Raw genomic sequence first — 17,581 nt, 5'->3', positions numbered from 1 at the left:
AAGCCAATGCCGGGTATCCTTATAAGAGGGAGGAGAGAGCACACTTGGAGACACAATGAAGAAGTCCATTTGACGGTTCAGGCAGAGATTGGAGTTATGCTGCCACAAGCCAAGGAACACGGAGGGTTATTGGCAACCACCAGAAACTAGAAGAGGCAAGAAAAGATTCTTCTCTAGAGGCTTTGAAGGGAGCACAGCCTTGCTGACACCTTAATTGCAGACTTCTGAAGTAACTGAAAAATTAAATGCAGAACTGGGAGAGAATAAATGTCTGTCATGGTCTTTTGTTATGGGAGCCCAAGGAAACTAATAGGGATCCTTACCTAACACCATCCACAAAAATTAACTCAAAATGGATCATAGATCTAAATGTACGAGCTAAAACTATAAAAATTATAGAAGAAAACATAAAAGAAAATGTTTGTGACATTGTCCTATTTACAATTACGTATAACACCAAAAGAATGACCCATTGAAAAAATGGGAAAATTGGCCTTCAGATTAAAATTTTCTGCTCTTTACAAGATACTTGTATTAGTTTTTCATTGTGACAGAAACATCACCACAAACTCAGCAGCTTGAAATAGCATCCATTTATTACTATAGATCAAAAATCTGACATGGCATGGCTGGGTTCTCTGCTTAGACTGAAATCAAGATGTCAGCTGGCTATATTCTCATCTGGTTTGAGGTCCTTTTTTAAGCTTATTCACATTAATGTCAGAATTCAGTTATTTGTACCCGTAGGACCGAAGTCCTGAATTCTTGCTGGCTGTCAGTTGGAAACCATTTTCAGCTTCTAGAGGCAACCACATTTCTTATCATGTGGCCCTCCTGTCTGCAAGACAGCAATAGTATATCGAATCCTTCTCATAATTTGAATCTCTTTGACTTTCGCTTCTACCACCAGCCAGAGAAAACTTTCTGCTTCTAAAGGGCGCATGTGATTAGATTTGCCTACCTGGATTATCTCTATATCTTACCATCAACCGACTTGCGACTTTAATTATTGCAAAATCCCTTCACAGCAGTACTTATATTAGTGTTTGATTACATATCCAGGGGACAGGAATCTTGGAGTACCTTTATACAAGGGAAATTTGGACACAAAGACAGCTACGCATAGAGGGAAGACTATGTGAAGACACAGGAGGAACACCGTCTACAAGCCAAGGAACACCTAAAGCTACCAGAAGCTAGAAGAAAAGAGTGGAACAGATTCTCCTTGTGGTACTTTGTTATGACAGTCCTAGCAAACTAGTATGCGATGCATGATTTAAATGTATCTCATTTATACTCTTCTCCTTTCCCCTTCTCTCTGCATCACTTCAAATTATGGACGTTAATTGGATTCCACAATTGTCATACCTTCTAATGGTTACATTGAATAATATTGAACCTCTATTATTCCATAACATATAAAGAGTATCTCATCACTTCCTACTTTTATAAGACGAGCATCTTAGGGTGCACATCCCTCCTACACCTTTCTTCCAATCTTTTATCTCCAAATCTCTTTCAACTATACCTTCACTTTTTGTCAAGAATGGAACTGTACATTCTGTTATAACCATAATAATTATAACATTTTTTTGCTTTGTCTACAAATTAATCCTAACAACCAAAACCTGATAAGCTTTATAATTGTGAATGTGTTAATAAAACTTATGGCAAGACTATGTTGTTTGATAAATTATTTTTCCTCTTATTACAATGTCATGACCCCTGTGCTACTCAAAGGAGAATGGATTTGGCATCAAGGTTAAATGGCCCTTTCATCTAATGTTTATGATTCTCACTTCCCCATCAATCTTCTTTTTTTTCCTCTCTTTCTCTGAAACTTCAATTCATCAAATATTTGATTCCCTGGGTGGACTCTCTGCTTCATTTAACTATCTTTCCCATATTTTCTAAATCTTTGACAGCTTTTTTTTCTACATCCTGGAACATTTCTTTAACTTTGTCTTACAACTCTTTTATTGAGTCTTTTTTTTTTTTTTAATTTCCACTTAGACTTAATTTCTAAGCATTCTTTTTGTTATCTGATTTTTTTTTTTTTTGGCATCCTATTATTGTTTTAGGAAAGCGATACCTTCTTTAATTTCTCCGAGGAGAGTTTGTTTTGATTTGTTTTGTTGTAATTTCTCCTTACAACTATCTTAATTGCCTCCATTGCTCAGGATAAGTTTTTTAGTTTGCTTTTCACGGTCTTTCCATTTCATACTGCTGTTTTTCCTCAAATATTTGACGATCCTTGGTTGACCATCTCCATTTAAGTACAAGAGAATTGAAAGGCTAACAAACTCTTGTGTATGAGAGTGCAACCTCTTTTTAAGGTAGACAGCCATAACTTCAGGATAGAATGATAAGGAGGCAGCCATTAAACTGTCCTCTTACATGTGAGCATAAAGCCCCAGGATCTGTAAAACTTGTCCAAATATTCTCAGACAACTGCTTCAAAACATTTAAAGAAGAATCTCTTCAGTTTCCTCCTATTGTTAAATGCCTGTCCACCATTCCAAGGATTTTAATTATGTTTTGTTTGTTGTCATATCCCCAAAAAGAACTCTGAAAAACTATGTATCCTTTAGATGACTTTGGGTTGACATACAAAATGTTTCATCATAAAGTAAACACTTGCTACAAATGTAATTTCTGGTATACTGTAAATACTGAAAATTTTAAATAACCCTGTTCATCACTTTTACAGATCTAATAAATGTATCCAATGGAATCTAAATGCAATAATATTCGATACCCTCTATTGCCCATTTTCAAAATACATGAACTAGCTCTTCTTTATTGTTGATAACTTGTAATATTCCTTTTTCAACTTGGACTCCTATTTCTATTTCACTTCCCCTACGGAAATTTATTGTTATATTCTCATTTGTTATATATTTGTGCTTGAATAAACATATATTTTGTTGAACACTCTATATTCATCTGCAACAAATATATATATACAAATTGAAATTAAACTTTTTTCTGCATTCTATAATCCTAGAATCCTTTATTAACTTTTTCTTCTCAATTAAGCTATAATTAGTTCACAATAGAGCAAAAGTATAAATACAGCATATAACAACTATTGATACATAATTATCAAACAAAATGTAAAAATGCCCCTAAATAAAAGGAATTATACAGGACCCCTCTGTTCAGTTCAGCATCTTACGCCCTGCACAACTGCAGGGGGCGCCATTCAACCCAAAGCCTGCGTGAGCATCACCCTTGAAGTAGTGCATCTGTACAGGTATAAGCAGCAGCCACGTGTGGGATGTTTTTGTTCAATCAGCTCGTTTGTTTAGAATATTACTGACATATATTTCAGCCTCAATTCGGTTGCTATTTTTCTGGATATACACACCAAAAAACATTGTTCACATAAATAAAGAAATGAAAATGGAAAGGCTTCTGTTACAATTTGTGGAATCATCAAATTATTTTTAATAATCTATGAGTTGGCTCTATCTGTGCCTGAAGACCACTTCCCCATACCCCTTTACATGCAAGAGTAAGCACTGTGTGTGAAGGAGATACAGAGGTGACAGGGGAGAACTCTGGTTTTGTTCTCAACTTTCAAATAGACCTTGTATTTGCAATTCTGCTCTCTTCTACTGGCCAACTCCCTGGGATGTTGCTGGATCTACTGGTTCCCTCTCCCCCAGCCACTTCCTCCAGGTGATCACTTTTTTGATCCTGCTTCATCAACCAATGCGGTTCAACTATTTTTCCTTTTCCAGAAATTCATTGTCATCTCTTACCCTACCATCCTACATGCTTTTATTCGTCTTTTACTAACCTTTTAATAAAAACTCAAGAGAAATATGAGAAAAAAACATATATATATATATATCTTGAACCAAAAACTCATAGAAAGGCCGTATTATATTCACCAGCTAAACTAAGCAGAGCATTAAAATATGTCCTACCCAGAGCAGTGAAGGTCCTTTTAGTGCCTGTTCAGGGTGGCTCAGCTGTTTCTTCCACCACTAAGCCTTGCCATTTTCATCATTAAAATGAACTTTGCCTAATGGAATCCACAAAGCACTACACTAGTGACTGTGATTAAAGTCATAGGGTCGATGAATACAAGCCCATACCTGCTTTATCCTAGCAAGAATTCAGCTTTCAATTTTCCTAACACCAAACAGAAGAAAAATTCCAAACTGCATTTACAAGGTAGTACCAATAGGGAGGAAAAGATTGCCCTTAGCAAGCACAAGCCTTTAGAAAGCACACCTGTTTCTTTGTTATTGATAGTGTGATTAATTGATCCCTAGAATCTGATTGAGAACATTGGTATATAAATCTTATCACAGGTACAGTTCCAGAAACATCACTGCTACTAATGCATAGCATATTTCAACGGCCCCTGTCATGCATTTCTGGATTAGTGTCACATAGGGGTTCACATGAAACAACAAGCGCCATTTGTTTATACGGTCACACTTCTATCCTTAATTTTACTTCAGATTCAACTTGACATGGGCTTTACGTATCAATAAACACATCGGTGTGGGTTTACATTTCTTTGTCAGGTATCCAGGAACAAAATATAGGTTGATTCACAAGTAAAGGGGAATTAACGTCATGAAAGGATATTTTTGTTACCAAAAGAAGCAAATATTATTACTTATTCAGTGGGCCCACTACCTGAACTGTTCACTTGTATATTCTCTCAATCATTCCACACATATTTATTGGGCACCTAGTATACGAAGGACACTGTTCCAATGCAGTGGGTGACAATGATCCCAGATCCTGAGGAAATTACAGCCTAGGGGGAAAATAACTAGCACATAAATAATAGAAACTTCAAATAGAAAGGCACAACCAATGAGATAAAAATGACACAACTAGTCATAGAGAAACCACTGAGAAGTTGACCACAGCCTGAGATATCCTCAAAAAATTAGACAGAGGTGGAAAAAAAAAAATCAAACTCATTGGAAATGTAAGTGTTAACAACATGTGATTGATTAGGGACTGAGGCTTTACATATATGATATCATTTCATCCTCCCTACAACCCGTAAGTGAGGGCTACATTATCCCCACTTTACAGATAAGGACACTGAAACTCCCAAGAGGTTAGGTGACATGCCCAAGGCCACCTAGGAAGCTGTGATCCAGGTTTCAAAGGCCAGTGTGCCTTCACTGCCTGGACCACACTCTTAGCTGAGCTGCTCACCTGTCACTTAGCATCTTTGACAGGCATTAAGGCCTAGAGTTGCTCCATGTGACGTAAGTGGGGAAAAGCAAATGAAAAATTTATTATGACTGAAAAATGTGTCTTTTAACTAAGGGAAAGCTAAAACCTCTTACACTGATTCCTAAGTGAATTTTTGAGTAACATTCATGTGTCTAAGTTCCCCAGTTAAAGTTCTACACTGGCCCAAAACATTAATATGTACAAACGAAAACTAGCGCTGAAAATTCCACAGATTGTAAAGAACTTAAGGAAATGTCCCCCATCTTCCTGGTTCATATAACTTCATATCCAGTGGTCAGCTGGGAAAATAGGAAAGACAGCTCATAACTATTGGAACTCTATCTTTCTAGTTCACAGTAAACTACAAAATATTCGGTCTGACTAAACTGTTTCTTTGATTGCTATTTTGTTATTCCCAATATTATAACTATACACACACACACACACACACAAATAGATTTTCACATATATAGATTTTCACATACATATGTGGGTTTTTTGGTGGCTTACTTTTAACAAGCTGTTAAGAAGAAAATTCACTTTTTCTATCCTCTGACTACTATCTAAAGGGAGGTTATTATCTAGAATCTGCCTTATTTTGTGTGTGTGTGCTGTATATACTTGTTTCAATGGATAAAACCAAAATCTTAGAACTGTCTGCATTTTTAAAATACTTCTTTTGAATCTATGAAAATCACAAAAATAATGTAACCTTTTCAAACTGTGCTAAATCATTTAGATCCAGTTTCTATTATTCTTTTGTCTCCTGGGTCACAGAGATATGGGTGGTTTGTAATCTAAGCCAGTGGCTCTCAAACTTTAGTGTACATTCAAATCACCTAGAGGGCTGCTGGGCCGGCCCACTGAATTTACACCACTAGCAAGTTTGGAGGTGGTACTGATGCTAGTGGTTCAAAGACTAGCCTGTCAGAACCACAGTATTAAACCAACCTGAACAAGAAAAAGCACTGAACTAGGAATCAAGAGACCCAGACTCTAATCCTAGATCTGTCACTGTCTTGCCGTGTGACTTTACTGAAGTCATGTGACCTCTCTCAGATTCTGTTTCTCCATTAAATGACATACTTTAATTAAATAACTTCTAAAAATCCCATGTCATTCTATAATTCTGTAACTGACCCAGAAGATAGAGACTACTCGACCATGCATACCAAACGATTTGAAAGATCAGTTCTTAACAGCTAACACAGTCATTCTGTTTCAAGAAAAAAATATGCTATCGTCCCATACTGTCAGTTCTGCAATAATGCCGTATATGCATTCCTAAAAATCATCACATTATGCTAAATTGTGGGAAAAAAAAAGAGCATGATTTATGGGTAAAATGGGATTAGGGACACAACACTAAAAAATGTTAATCAGTGCCTCTTAGGAAAAAAAAAGATAGGAACCTAATAACAGTAGCAGGGTTTTCTACATGTTCAATGGCTAAGCAATGCACAAATGCTACAATAAATATGACACTTTACCTTGGAAAAGACTTGAAGTTTGCTGTGGACTTGGGCTGGGAAGAGTTGCAGCCTGTCAATTATTTCGAAGTGGTGGAAGGAAGGTGATCTGAAATAGAAAGTTGTAACAGCAGATGTGGACAGATGTAGCCCATTGATCTCACTTGGGAGTTGGCACGAACATCACAGTTCAACAATCTTTTGCAGCCTTAAACCCTGGGGCATGTTTTCCAGTCTTGGAGATGAAGGTCCTTCAAAGCATGCATCTATAGTAGATACTTGTTTCATCAAATTTGAAAATTAGGTCCAATGTGTAGCCTCCTTCTTCAATTAACTTCTGTATCACTGCTGGAAATACATTGGTGACTTTCTCATCTGTGCTCACAACTTTGCCCAACAGTCGAGGGCTTTGGAAATTTCAACAACATTTAAAGCTACTACACCAGTCACTACTGGCACCAAAAGACCTGGATTTGGCAATTTCCATTTAAGGTCCTCAAGTATAAATAGTTGCTTTCCTTTTGTACACGCTTGGTGACTTGAACCAAAACGCTTAGATTCATCTGGGATGTTGAATGAGGTGAGTTGGGTTTTTTTTTTCTTTGATGTAGAAAAAATCACAAACTGAAAGAATAGGAAAAGGCAACCTTCAAGGTTAATGCTACCTGGGAGATGTCTGAGGTGTGTCCGTGTGTGTGTTTTGTGTATTTCTACATGTTTTGGTTTATGGAAGAAATATGCTTAAACAAACTCAAAATTCACATTTTACTAAAATTATTCCATAACATCATTCACATTCATATTTCCAAAACAAGTGCTTGGCAAAATGAATGCACTTTTGATGACAAATATTACAGCCTTGTTGTTGGAAATGCCATACGGTCAGGTATAGAATATTGTGAATCTCCCATAGTCTCTCATAGGTGGGATTGAAGACATTTAGGAAATGACTTCTATTACATGGGGAACAACCCATGAGAGTCATGACTTTAATACAATTAGTCATAGTATAGATGAGAATGTAAGGGCTGGGCCTGGGAGTCCTTAAGAAGAAGGTCCAGACTAAGGTCAGGTGTTTATTAAGGTTAATGCTACCTGAGATAATTTCTGATGATGCCCAAAGATACAGAGCCATTTCCACAACAACTGAAGTTTCCAACAAAATTGGTCCTTTTTCTTCTCTTCACTTACCTGTCGGAGAACATGGTGCTTATCTCTCTCCAAATTTTCATCAATTGAAACCAGTTTCCTCATGATTACCCTTGTGTAACTTCTTTATGGGAATTGTTTTCCCATACTTATTATGAACATTTTAATAGAATGTTAAAAAAAAAACAATAGAAGAATTTCAGAAAACAGCCATAGGAAGTATTGAAGGTGTGGAAACATTTTCCACAAGCATAAGAAGAAGCTGCCTGGGTAATTCAGGCTCACAGAAGAAGAGTCAAAGGAGCAGTTTAACAAGCCAGGTATTTTTCTTGACTCCTCTATTGCACTTATACCTCACATTCTGTCTGTCAGGAAATCCTGTTGTCTTGCATATTCAAAATACATCTACAATTCTATAACTTCTCACCACCTCTACTCTTAATCCTCTGGTCCAACCCACTTCCATCTTCCCCCTGAAACAATAAACTAGCCGGTCTCCTTGTTTCCATCTTGACCCCTCTCCTAGCTATTCTCAAACCAGCAGCCATAGCTGTCCTTTTAAGCTATGCAATGGTTCCACATTTCATTCAGGATAAAAGACAACTCATCTCCTCTCTCTCTCTCTCTTATATCATACTGGTTTGTTGATATTCCTGGAACATACCAGGCATGTCCCAACTCTACCTCAAGGCTTTGCTCACATATCACTGCCTCAATGAGAATCACCCTGACTAATCTATTTAAAAATTGCAAGCTACTCTTCAACACTCCCACACACACATACGTACACTCACCCGAGTAATTCCCTTCAGATTGTTCCTTTTTATCCCCCATAGCGTGTATTTCCTTCCACAATGTCAGGTAATTTACTGTGAACCATGATTATTGCCTATCATCTCTCTTCCCCTGACTGGTATATGAGCAACATGAAGACAATGGATCTTCACTGTCATACTAATGTATTGTATCAAGAATAGTACCTGGCATATAACAAGTGCTCAATAAATATCCAATGTATGAACCATTTTCAAATTAATGGAAACTAATATGAGGAAGAAGTCTGTTGATCTTCATTATAGAGAAAACAAGAAATAAAGAGAAGTGTATAAAAAGAAAGTAACAGAATAAGAAAAAGCTTTTTTCAAAACTACTAAAATAAGCTACCTGGTGGAAGCTTCTTTTGATTGACCGGGTGATTTCTGAGAGATAATATGGCTTCACTGGTTAATAAACAGTAAGGAAAAAGAAAAGAAACAGGAAATATGGGGTAAAATCCCAATTTCTATTCTCAGTGAGAATTAGACATTGGCCACGTATTTCTACAGAGAGATCTCTGCTGCTCCTCTCTTTTTCAAAAAGAATGTCACTGGCTCAGTGGATTACAACCTTACAAATTAAGGATTTCCATCGCTTCTGTCAGGGTGGGGCTTAACTCTATATAGCATTACATTTTACGCTATGAATACTTGAAAATACCCTGTCCCAATAAGCTAAATGGAAAGTTCAAGTGCACTGGTCATTTACCCACTTTAGGGTGAGGGTGAATATCACATTTCCTATTGAATAGAAATAAAATAACCAAAAAAAAAAAAAAAAAACCTCTATTTTAATATACTTAGGAAGGTCCCTAATTAAGATTCCAGAGATAAATGAAAATATTCTACATGCAAATATTCTAGCTATTCACAAAGAACAAAAACATAAACAGAAATAATTTGATTTAAGGAGCTATTGTGTAGGTTTAAAAGGAGAAATTCTATATTAAACTATTATCAGTCTGGTGATGAATAGGCTTCATATGACAGAAAGATAAATTAATACTATCATTTATCATCTAAATTGCCATTTTACACTTAAGCATTATAGGTAACCAAATGAAAATTTAAGAAAAACAAAATGAATTTTCAAAATTATATATGACTTTTTTTCAAGTGAGATTAATGTAGAAATTCAGATATAGAAAAGTAAACAAGCGTAAATAGGCAATCTGAATAATGCTACCAAACCAAAATTTCCCTTATAATAAAAAAGCTTTTAAATCAGTAATGTGCAGGCTATTTCTTTAGATTTCAAATAATCTTGGTCAATATAAAAGCAATCCTAAGTCTCTTCAGAAATCAAAGTATATCTAAGTAAGGAAACAAAATTATATTTTGCAAAATTTATAAAAACAGTAAAAATGTGATTTTTATTATTTTAACACTTATTTAAATAGAGAACTCTCAATTCAGAGATTTAATTCAAGAACTATTTCAAATGTACTTTTTTCACAATTTTTACATTTTAAATATTTAAAGGTAGAGAATAGGTGAAGGAAGAGTACAATAAACCACCATATTCCCTTCATCTAGATTGAACAAATGTTGATATTTTGTCATATTTGCATTATGTCCATATACACTTACATATGTATAAATTTTTTTTTAATTTTTATTTATTCATTTATTTATTCATTCATTTATGGCTGTGTTGGGTCTTCGTTTCTGTGCGAGGGCTTTCTCTAGTTGTGGCAAGTGGGGGCCACTCTTCATCGCGGTGCGCGGGCCTCTCACTATCGCGGCCTCTCTTGTTGCGGAGCACAGGCTCCAGACGCGCAGGCTCAGTAATTGTGGCTCACGGGCGTAGTTGCTCCGCGGCATGTGGGATCTTCCCAGACCAGGGCTCGAACCCGTGTCCCCTGCATTGGCAGGCAGATTCTCAACCACTGCGCCACCAGGGAAGCCCTGTATAAATTTTTATATATAGATTTTAACCATATTTTTGAACCTCACTGTATATTTTCCCCAGAGCGATAATTCCCTCTTCTCTTCTGTGTTAAACATAAACCATTCAACAAATACTTGTGAGTATCTGGTAAGTTCCTTGTGCTGATGCCACAAACAAGATTCTTCCCTGTAGTTAAAGGGCTTGCGATCTACTGAGTGAAGAAAAACACATAAACAAGTAGATAAAGTTTAACATGTTAGCAGGTGCTCTGATAGATTTATGTGTTGGAAAGTTCTGGAACATAAAGGTACAAGTAAGGGGTCAATTCAAACCAGGGGAAATGGGGAAAAGACAACATCATGGAGGAGACATACAGAAACCCAAAGGAATGCCAGCAGATTGGTTTTGCATATTCAGCCTAGATTCAGTGCACATCTTCTAATGAAGCAAGTGAGAGTGATATGGTTTAGTCATTCCCTGCACCATCTTCCCTGCTTCTGCTGTTCCTTTCACCTCTCAGCTAACGTCCATCCATCCACTGTGTGTAGCTTCCTTATCTTTCTATTTTCTGATTCATGGCAATTCAAGACAAGAAGTACAGTAACAAATGACTATACTGTCTCAAATTAAATTCTAGATTAGTGGTTATCAAAGTTTCATCCAGGGAGCTTTAAAAATACTAATACTAACACTGGATTCTACTCCTAGAGGTTCAGATTTCATTGGTCTGATATGAGACTCCCCCAAAATTACGATATGAAGCCAATGCTTCATACCACTGATATCATAGTAATTGCACCACTAGTAAGATTCTCCAACTTTAGAATACATGCAAATTATGTGGGTATCTTGTGAAAACAACAGTTCTAGTTCTGGAGCGTGGCCTGAGATTCTCCTTTTCTAACAAGCATCCGGGTGATACTATGCTGCTGGTCTGAGGGGCCTAGTTTGTGTAGCAAGATTCTAGATCATAGCACTTGACCAGAGCTGCTATTCCCTGAGCTGTCACAGTGTCACTTCAACCTAGGGCCTCACTCATGAGCCCACCATGCCTGTTTTGCCTCCTTTTTCCTCCACTATTTACCTAGTCTAGTGGTACTTAAAATACGGCCCTGGACCAGCAGCATCACGATGACCCAGAAATTAGTGTGAAATCCAGATTCTCAGAACTTACACCCCCGACCTAATAAATCAGAAATCCTGGGGATAGGAGCAGCCATCTGTATTTTAATATCCAAGTGATGCTGACCTAGGCCGGATGTTAAAGGATCTTTCTTCCTCCCCTTTTCGTTCGTCTGACCAACTACTCTCAATCAGTGATTCCATCTGATTTCACTTTGGAATCACTTAACAAATCTCTATAATATGCCTATCCCCCTCCCCTGAATCTCTAGGAGAAGGTCCAGTTATGAAAATATTCACATGAAAGCTCCCCAGGTGATTCTAAGATACAATTGGGGCTGAGAATCATTGTTCTGAATAACATCCGGGTGGTCTCTTATATGGAATCTCTTTCTTTAGCCAGTCTCAATTTCTGGAATCTAATGACTCATGACCAGATTTCCCAGATTATCAACTATCTTCCTCTTCCAATATTGTTGGCTGACTTCTGAATTCCCTTTCACAATACTTCCCATTGATAATATTAGAGGGACATGTCTCAGGAACACTCAGAATCCCTTTTGCCTTACTCACTTAATCTGAGATTAGGGTATCTGATTTGAAAAATTTCATAAATGCATGCCTGTTCATTTAACTCATCATTTGTTTTTCCAAATATTGCTTTTTACACGTTTGCCATTGGTCTGATTAAGGGCTCTCTAGTTGCAGGGGTGGAGCTACAACCAGGTCTTTTTTTTTTTTCCTCTAAGTAAACCTGTCTTCACACAGACTAGTAACCCAAGCAAAGAACAAGCATATCTTGAGGTTGCCGCCTGGCCAGGCTCCCAAATGGTGCCTGCAGGTTCCCAATGAAATGGGCTGTAAATTGACCAGCCAGAGACACATTGATTAGGTCTCAGCAAGTACAAAGGTGGGAGCACAAGCCTCTCTGAGACTTGTATGGTGGTCCTAATCCACATTGAGGGTGACCACACTTTCAGGACCAGGCACAAAAAAATATCCAAATAAGAAGCTAAGAGCCAATCCCATTCTTTCATTTCAAGCATAACGTTGTGTAAACTCAAAATGCTCTGCTAAATCATGTTGCATCAACCAGCTTTGTAGCTAAGACCTGCAGGCTTTAATTACTTTAAGAGGAAAGCGTGGTGTCCAAAGAAAGTTTCATTACAAACTGGCATTTGCTCAGACGTGGAATGAGGCCCAGAAATGAGGCTGTCTCGGGGTTCCTTTACCAAATCAAATGTCTGTTCCTCCTTCCTAGTGACCAGACTGGTGATCTACATAATTAATATAAGCTCACATCGAAGTAAACATGAAATGATTAAACAGGAAGCATGTGAGGAGGGAAACAAGAGAAGGAATTAATGGGCAACAGAATCGTAGAAACAGGGGAGAGCATTACACGTTATTCTGAAACTAATTTTTGTTCTCGTCCAAAACCTAATTGGTTTTTAAACTTCTTTCTCCACAACAGCCCAGACAAGGTGGTTTGGGGCGTGTGTTATACACAAAACATTTACATCGTGGCTCTTGTAGCCTAGTCAGCAATTTGTGGAATAGTAGATTTAAAAAGCAGTACTGTAATAAAAATAATAGTTGCATAACCTGCATTCCTTACAGACCGAACTTGGAGGACCAGCAATAGAAATCTTGAGAAGCCACTACTACTGGCATTTAAACAGCAGCTCTGATGTGGTAGGAAGAGTCAAGGTAGGGGTTTTTATTTACATTTATCGAGTCTGCTAGGGACCAGGCACCACACTACATGCTGGGAATGTGCAATCTCATTTAACAATAAAAGCAACATCTTATGTAAACTCTCTGATATCCTCATGCAGGACACACAACACACGGGGCTAGTAAATGAGAACTATTAAGCAAAGCGATCCAAGATACGCATGCCCCATAGGGGTGGGATAGAGAGGGTGGGAGGGAGATGCAAGAGGGAGGAGATATGGGGATATATGTATATGTATAGCTGATTCACTTTGTTATAAAGCAGAAACTACCACACCATTGTAAAGCAATTATACTCCAATAAAGATGTTAAAAAAAAAAAAAAAAGATAAATGACACCAAGGTTGGGGAAAATGTTAATACCTGCAGTGTCTCTTGCTTAAAGCCTCCTTGTCTAGAAATTATGAAATTATGCTTGCTTGCTTTTTAATGTTCGATTAAGGAATTAAGTTAAAAGGAACAATAAACCCCTTTCCTGAAGTTTTCTTCATCAGGAAAAAAAGTTATGTTTGGATGCCAGCTCTGATCCTTCCTCAAATGAAGAGTTATGGTTGGATGTCACCAAGGGTCCATAATACAGGGTGGAGCATATTCAGGTGTCTTTTCCTGCCCAAGACGGAAAGAATCACACATTTGCCAGGGACTGATGTCAGAGTGAGTAATACTATATTTAATAGGAACCCTGAAAGAAACACCCAAAACCCTTTGGTTTTTTTCCTGTCTCATCATCTCCTAGAACTTCCGTTGAATCATAGTTTTTGTTTGTTTGTTTGTTTCATTTTAAGTTAAGCAAGACCCAGCACATGAGAGGAGGCATCTGGTAATTTTGCTATTGTCCTAAAATACAGCCCTTTGAGGAAGGCACTAAATGGCATCACCGTTAGCACAGAGAAGGAAACACACTAGGAGAAGCTGCACCACAGGCAGTAAAAATCAGAAGTTGAAGCCAGAAAGTTTATCCCATGTGTGTGCTCTAGACACTTCCCTGCACCCCTGTCATAGGGGTGGTGTCATTTGGATATGGACGAATATTTAGTAAATATAAACTGTCTTCGGTCATGAGTTCAGAAACATACCATAGGCCAACGGAAAATCAGAAAGATGGAAAAAGAAGGGGACTCAGGACAGTAATTCCTAGCAATATTGTAACTGATAATCAAAAGGGAAAGGATGGTTTTTTACTAACAGAATCAGTCTGGAGGAATGTGGAATTTGTAATTCATTCCTTCCTGAAGTTTCAATTATTTCCAGGTAATCTTTTTATTAGTAGTATTATATATTAATAAAGACTTATACCTGAACCAGGTATAAATCTCAATTGATGTTTTCCTTCAAGACGTAGAACACATGCCGGAAAGACTAGTAAGCAACCCTTAAGAAATGGGTCTGGAATACAGCCTGAACCCTTTGGGCTGAGTGCTGTTGGGCAGCTTGATCTACCTTCCCCTGAGCCCCAGGAATAATACTGGAAGAGGAAAGGGACAAAGGAGCTGTCCTACAAACACAGCTCTTGTTTTTTGAATTTCATTCTCATGGAGACTTGTGTCTGACAGAGGAGGTGGGGTCTACTTTCCATAGACAAATGCTTGTATTTTCTCATTCTTATTATCATGGGAAAGGTGCAAAAAGGAGTAGAGAATAAGTACAATGCAATTTTTTTAAGTGTAAGTTTTGAAAGCTGGATGGAATTTTGCTGGACATCCTGCATTTGGAAAGCTCATTATCTTGGCTCCAAAATTAGGAAAGCATGTCTTATTTTCTGAAATAAACATAACTTTTGTAACTACAAAACATTTAAAAAGTCATTTCCAAGGCTGGACAAGTTTAACCCAACTTCCTAAAAACCATTGTGTCACCCAAGGGCAGCGCAACGGAACAGAGGAACAAAATGTGCATAAAAAGTCTCTTTAAATAAGTGCAATTGGCAAGACCCTTTATCCACCACCTCCCAGCACCAGACACGCCCTCCAAACAAGGCAGACAATAAATAGGAACAACATGGTAAGGCTTTGCTCATGCCACACATCTGTTCACTTACTTGGATTGTGTTTTATATTTAAGCATAACAAGTTTGGATTGTCTTTATGTACGGTGACAGCAGTGCAAAGAATGTTGTTTGAACTCTGAATTGTATAAATACGGAGACATGTTGATTTGAGAAGAGAAAACAAGGCATGTGAAAATTGGCAAAATACCCATTTTAAGAATTATGGATACTCTTCTTTAAAAAAAAATAAACAAGAAACTCAATGGGCAGACCACCCACAAAGTACCATTAAGATCTAAACAACATGAAAAAAAGGCAACGCACTCTAGCCAGTACAATTTTTGAATGCATTAAGTTTAAAAATCCTTTAGTTTAATCCAGAGACTTTAACATAATTCCTAAAATTACAGATTCCTTTTGGGTATTCACATATGTGAAATAAGTTGGGATAATTAGAAAAAGATAATAATAATAATAGTTGCTAGTATATATAGGACACCTTCTATGCACCCAACCGAAACGTCATATATGTTACCTTATGTAGTGCTACAAAATAAACCTCATAAAATAAATCTTAAATGAAACATGACCTCATTTTTCAGATAAAGAAGCAGAGGCTAAGAGACTAAATAAATTGAATAAAGTTCACCTAGCAAGGTCAGTAGTAGAGGATGGATTCAAACTCAAGCCCATCTGTTTCTAAGACATGTGGCCTTGTCATTACAATGTCCTGACATTCAAAAACTCCTTTCTACAGTAGGTTTAATTAGCATACAATGAATCGAATTCATTATTAACAATAAAACAAGAATACATAATCGAAAATAAGGACTCAGTTCCTAGAAGAAGAAATTTCATTGACATAATCTTCCAAGGAAACAAATAAGCAATTAAATTAGGCAAATGTGCACTCTATTTAAAAGAAACAAAAAAAGGAAAACGTCCAACAATAATGCAAAATAAATCTGTCTCAAGCAATGAAAAGGTAATGAATAGAATGATCTAAGTGTTTTCTGTCTATGAGTTAGCTGTCTGCAGGGCTAATAAGTGTACCTGTATTTAGAGAGACTTTAATTAAATATGGGGCAATGCCTTTTGCCCCTATATTTCTCTGATGATCCTGGCCACCAATACTGATTCTTTATTTCTGCTTTCCTACTACACTTAATATCTGAATGACTCATTAACTTTGTATTATAAATTTACTTTTATATGTACCGATCTCTACCATGAGTTTTAAGCTCCTCAAAGGAAGCAAGTACATTCTGCACCTCTTTGTATGTCCCATAGTGCCTTGCACATAATAACTGCTCAACTAATCGTTGGTTTAATTCAGGGCAAGACTTCTGCCACTAAGATTATCCAGACCCAGCAAATTTGACTAAAATGTAAGATAATGGTCCTAGCTACGTGGGCGACCTTTGAGACTTTTTGCAATGCAGCTTGTATTTTCCGCTCAAAGTGTCCAATATTTTGCAATGGACATCATCCTTTTCCTCTTTAAGAGGCAGATCACCATATATGAGAGTAGTAGGTACAGGTGAAGCTTGCTTTTTATATTACCTGTGTGTTTCAAAAGTTGTATTTCATTTTAATTTCTGCCATTCAAGAATTCCTCAAGGAACCTCTAAGGGGAACAACAGATTACAGGATCCACTGCAAAGCAGAAAAGATCGTGGCTGAACTGGTGGAAAGAAGGGAGTGGATCAAAGCTTGAAAAATAATGCTGTAAAGAATAAATCCAGGGAGAGTGGACCCTTAAACCCCATAAATCAGAGCAACCAGAAAAGAAAAAACGGACAAAAAGAGAGAGAAGATTAAGCAAAGGGACCAAGACATTAAGATTTGTAAGTGAGAGTTAAGGTTTAAGATGTTCTATAAACGTTTATTGAGTGACTGAAAGAATGAATGTATAATATCAGAGTTCCCGCACTTCATTGAGCTTGGGAGAGCAGAGGCATAATGATAGGCTAGTAAAAGGGGATTGAAGGTCAGAGTTAAAAGGCACTTAAAGAATACAATTAGGCTGAAACAACCAAGAGTTCTTTGGGAGCTGTACAGAAAAACTGAACGTGTTGTGTTGCTTTTGAAAACTCCCAAGAAGTTTTGGGCAATGTTGGCTACCAAGCAACACGTTAAAGAGTCACGGTCACACTGTGCCTCTCAAAATCATCCAGGTGGTTGGATGGAAACG

The 17,581-nt window shown here is 37.3% G+C and overlaps 1 protein-coding gene across 1 annotated transcript in view; it reads right to left on the bottom strand.

Annotated features, from left to right (window-relative positions):
* Positions 1 to 12,946, bottom strand: part of LOC103007135 (uncharacterized) — a 243,392-nt gene extending 230,446 nt beyond the window's left edge. Inside the window, 1 exon segment of the mRNA XM_057555781.1 lies at positions 12,792 to 12,946. Coding sequence (XP_057411764.1) covers positions 12,792 to 12,946 — 155 coding nt within the window.
* Positions 12,947 to 17,581: the final 4,635 nt, after the last annotated feature.

Source organism: Balaenoptera acutorostrata, chromosome 10 (genome assembly GCF_949987535.1).
Source record: "Balaenoptera acutorostrata chromosome 10, mBalAcu1.1, whole genome shotgun sequence".
In the NCBI taxonomy this organism is placed as follows: Eukaryota; Metazoa; Chordata; class Mammalia; order Artiodactyla; family Balaenopteridae; genus Balaenoptera; species Balaenoptera acutorostrata.
The sequence above is the reverse complement of the archived record's forward strand: the minus strand, read 5'-3'. Positions and strand labels throughout refer to the sequence as shown.